The sequence below is a fragment of the Apis florea genome, unplaced genomic scaffold, assembly GCF_048593485.1.
Source record: "Apis florea isolate Af1SG1 unplaced genomic scaffold, ASM4859348v1 contig_2980_pilon, whole genome shotgun sequence".
NCBI lineage: Eukaryota > Metazoa > Arthropoda > Insecta > Hymenoptera > Apidae > Apis > Apis florea.
In genome coordinates this window covers 300,668-304,863 of record NW_028256683.1, presented here as the reverse complement: position 1 = coordinate 304,863, position 4,196 = coordinate 300,668, and the positions used below count along the sequence as shown (strand labels likewise).

At 34.5% G+C, this 4,196-nt stretch overlaps 1 protein-coding gene across 1 annotated transcript; it reads left to right on the top strand.

Annotated features, from left to right (window-relative positions):
• LOC100864795 (trypsin 5G1) lies at positions 1 to 3,616 on the top strand. Its single transcript, XM_003695731.4, has 7 exons — positions 1 to 142; positions 850 to 947; positions 1,017 to 1,126; positions 1,238 to 1,391; positions 2,376 to 2,489; positions 2,547 to 2,730; positions 3,049 to 3,616. The coding sequence occupies exons 1-7, from the start codon at positions 1 to 3 to the stop codon at positions 3,150 to 3,152; spliced, it is 906 nt and encodes a 301-aa protein (XP_003695779.3). The 3' UTR covers positions 3,153 to 3,616.
• Positions 3,617 to 4,196: the final 580 nt, after the last annotated feature.

The following is a 4,196-nucleotide window of genomic DNA, read 5'->3' as shown; positions in this document are numbered from 1 at the left end:
ATGCAGAAATTACGTGTTTTGCGGGTTTATAAAGAACACCCGGTTCCCTCGATGACCTCAAACGTAGCCACGATGCAAGCATTGCTGTTCTTCGTGCTCTCCACTTCATCCGTACTTTGCGCGGTTTCCCGCCATGGTTCAAGTAAGACCTTGCCTCGTGATTAAATGTATTAAATATACATTTGTATGGTGTACAAGATGCCTCGCCTGATTTTGATTTATTAATTTTCTCGCTATTATTACTTTAGTAAAAAAGTCGAGGAGAAGGTATTATTATTATTATTTAGAAAATCAAGGTATCAAAATCAAATGAAGCATCCTGTATAAAATAGAAAGACGAAAATTGTTATAAACGTAGGAAATGCGAGGATGATAAATTATATTGAAACTATACGTAACTAAATAACAATCATTTAATATAAATTTCACAAAGAAGAAGAAGCGTTATAATTAATAATAATTAACAAAGATACGAATGGAAAATTAAAAAATATATTTGAAAACGTGTTAAAAGAAAGAAAAGTGACAACTTTAAATCCCTCGCGGCACGTAATATAAAATTCATTTGATCCAGAAACTAATTTTTCCACGTTTAATTTTACCACCGATCAGAGAGAGAGGCAATTTTTTTTTTTTTTTCGAAAACACTTCATCCATTATTTTATTTCTCCGGAATTCTCCGCTAAAAAGGAAAAAAACACTTTTCAACTCGTTGTCCAAACTTACTCCTCCCGCGATCAATAAAATTAAGAGGGAGAGAGAGAAGAACGGAGAAACTTAATTTCATTAACCGATCGATACGAAGAGGGAACCGCATTAAACGATTCAACTGATTTGAATGCCTCACAGCCGATTATCGAGAAAGAATCGTCTGGAAGTCAGCTAGATTTCCTGGACTCAGGATTATCGGAGGGGAACCGGCCGCCATAGAGGAATATCCATTTGTGGTTAGTATAACGTGCGATCGATCTTCACGGTCGATTTGACATTTAGAGAATCGTTGCCTCTCGTCCCAGGTTTCGTTGCAGAACAATGGCACGTTTTTCGGTCACCAAGTCGAGCATTTCTGCGGCGGCGGTATCGTCGAGGAAAAGTGGATAATAACATCGGCGCAGTGCGCACTCAGGCAAGATTAATACATCGTGTTTGAACAATCTCCGCGTACACGCGATTTGTGTACGCATCTCGATTGCACGGTTGCGTATTTTTTTTTTTTTTTCCTCCGTTCTTTTTACAGCGTACAACGAGGAGGGGGGAAGCCATGGTTGTTCCACGTGAGAGCGGGCACGTCGCGTTATTACGAGGGCGGTGACAATTATGGTGTCCAAAGCGTCGCGATTCATCCCGCCTTTAACGCAATTAATTACGACTACGACGTCGGCCTCGTTGAGGTAATACGTTCTCGCTTGTCTCGTTACCGTGCGTGTCTGTCCGCTTCAAGAGAGCATTTAGTGGCCTGTCGCAATTGTCGCGAGGTTCTCGAGACGATCGTTGAAAACACGCGCACACACCGAAAGGTTTAATTACATAAAGCTATGCAATATTTCGAAAAAGTGCACAAGTGTCTATCTCTTGGATGTTTTTCTAAAAAATATTTTTTTAATGAAGTAAAGTTTTCTTTTTTTTTTTGGTAGATATTTGAATCTAATCATGGTATGCAAATATCACGATAATGTGGAAATGCTTCGATGTAACTGGTGCTCTGCATCTGTTACTAATACGAGTGAAATTTATATATTTGTTCGCTTCTATGTTTGCCAAATATTTGTCATATTTTTTTCAACGAGAAAATACATATTTTGACATTCGTTCGATATTTGTCAATATTTGTCATCAAGGATTTCTTATTTCGTAATTTTCTATTATGAATTTTTAATAAGGATAAATTTCTGCTAAATATAAATTTAGTCAAATCAAGTATAATTCTTCTTTTTTGATATCTCTATTCTAAAAATATTTCATTAATTATTGTCGAAAGGAAAAATTAAAAATATTGCTTATTAATTAGTGATAAATTACTTTTTGTTATTCGCGATCGTTAAATTGTAATTCGATTTTTCAATTTAATTTAATAACTAAATATCAAAAAATTATACTTGCTATCGTTTAACAGGAGACATAGATATTTAAAAAATTAAAATCCGTGACAAAATATTTCATTGACGCAAATCTCTATTACCATTGATTGAACAAGTGAAATTGATCGATTTCAAATAAACCTTAATCCCAAACAGGAAAATTTAAACAATAAAAAAGCAATAAAAGAAATTACTTCTTCCATCTCGCCTATAAATAAATCGATCGATTGGATTCACTATTTATTATTTGTCGTAACGTATACGGTAATATTTCTTCTGCTACCCTCGCTACCGTAGCTCTCCGACAGGATAACGTACGACAACACGAAACAACCCATCAAATTGCCTAAAACGCGTTCGATGATCGACGACGATTCCCTGGTTCTGGTTCTCGGCTGGGGTGCATCCAGGGTAAGAACCGAAGATTTTTCGGGTCGCTAGGTTTCGTAACACGATCATTTATCACAGTTATTAGGTCCAGTCTCGAACGAACTTTTATACACCACGATGCGGAAAATTAATAACCAGGATTGCGAGGAAGCAAGTGGCGGCGACTTATTAACAAACAGGATGTTTTGCGCCTTATCGGACACCGCTAGACCTTGCGTCGGGGATTCCGGATCGCCTCTCATTTTTCGGGGCGCGTTATTCGGTGAGATTATATTCGGTGAAATTTATTATTGATCACTTGTGATCACACATTATTGATCACACATGCTCGAAAGATTGTCTGAAAATATCATAGAAGAGAAGAAAGTGGATGAGTGATTCCAAATTTTTAATATGTGAATTAATGATCCAAACGTTTGTAAGAGAAAATCAAGTTACGGTTAGTAAAATTATTCGAGCATTGAATAGAAAAGTTAGCAGAGGACTCGATATATTTGCGACAAATCATCGTTGAAAAGTGGATAATTATATCAATCGTGTTTTATTTGAATAGTTCGATCATGGACGTTGCTATTTATAGGTATTACCTCTTGGAGTCGATCTTGTGAATGGCAGTATCCAACCGTTTTCACAGCCATAACGGAAGTGAAAGATTGGATCACGAATGTAACCGGTACACTTTGATTCCTTATTTGAGGATCATCGCGCGACTTGGGATGCATTATGGGTTCCATGTAATACTTCCTACATTACAATGCGTCTTCCTTTACAATATTCTCAAAGAAGTTTGAGTTTCTATATACAATCGTTGTAGTCGCATGTTGAACAGTCTACGAACCGTCTTGAATTTTAAATATATGCTAAAATATTGGAGGAAATGTATATTAACTTTACACGGGAAATAAATGTATTCTATTCGAAATATGTGATGTAATCGTATAAAATGTGTAACTCGTCTCTTTGTTCTCCGTCTTCTCTCACGAAGAACTGTGAAAACGTAATTTGCAAGTAAAAATGGAAGAAGAGAAAGGAATATTGAAATTATTTGGAGTTATAAGAGTTTGAGCATAGTTATAATGAGAATACGTGACATAAATGCATATGATACATACGACAGATTAATTGTACTTACTTTATCCGTATTATTTGTATACCTAATTAATAAACTAATTGTTAATGTTCATTAAAAATTCTAAAAAATTGACAATATTGCAAATCATAGATTAAATCATATATTTATATAAAAGTTGCAATTATTAAGATGCAAGAAGGATGCTTTGAAATAAAAAATTCCATATTTATATTTTATTTATTTAATAATGTTTATGATATAGTTTCACAATTTTTATATCAACAAGAGAAATAAGAAAGGTTGTGTATTTTTATATGAAGAAAATTATTACATCAGAATTTATGAACTAATCATACAACAAATAATTGATTAATATAATTGACACTATGTTTAACTTGCTGCAATTTGGATATTTTTTAAATAGATGGCCAATGGAATCGCGAATCTTGACGAAAATGATAAAAATGAAAGAAAAATACAATATTTTAAATATTTTCTCGTGTAAAGCGATTTATTCTGAGAAAAGTGTATAAAATATCGATTGCTTTTGTGCGACGAAATCGATAGAAATCAATATAAACCAGGGGAGAAAAGTTACCCAACACGGCATTGGAATGGAATAGAAGAGGAAAGCGAAAGAGGAGAGAGAGAGATGT

Coding starts and splice junctions, on each gene's coding strand:
- LOC100864795 (XM_003695731.4), top strand. CDS start 1: ATGCAGAAATTACGTGTTTTGCGGGTTTATAAAGAACACCCGGTTCCC. Junction 143..849: donor GGTTTCCCGCCATGGTTCAA/GTAAGACCTTGC, acceptor AATGCCTCACAG/CCGATTATCGAGAAAGAATC. Junction 2,490..2,546: donor TCGGCTGGGGTGCATCCAGG/GTAAGAACCGAA, acceptor CATTTATCACAG/TTATTAGGTCCAGTCTCGAA.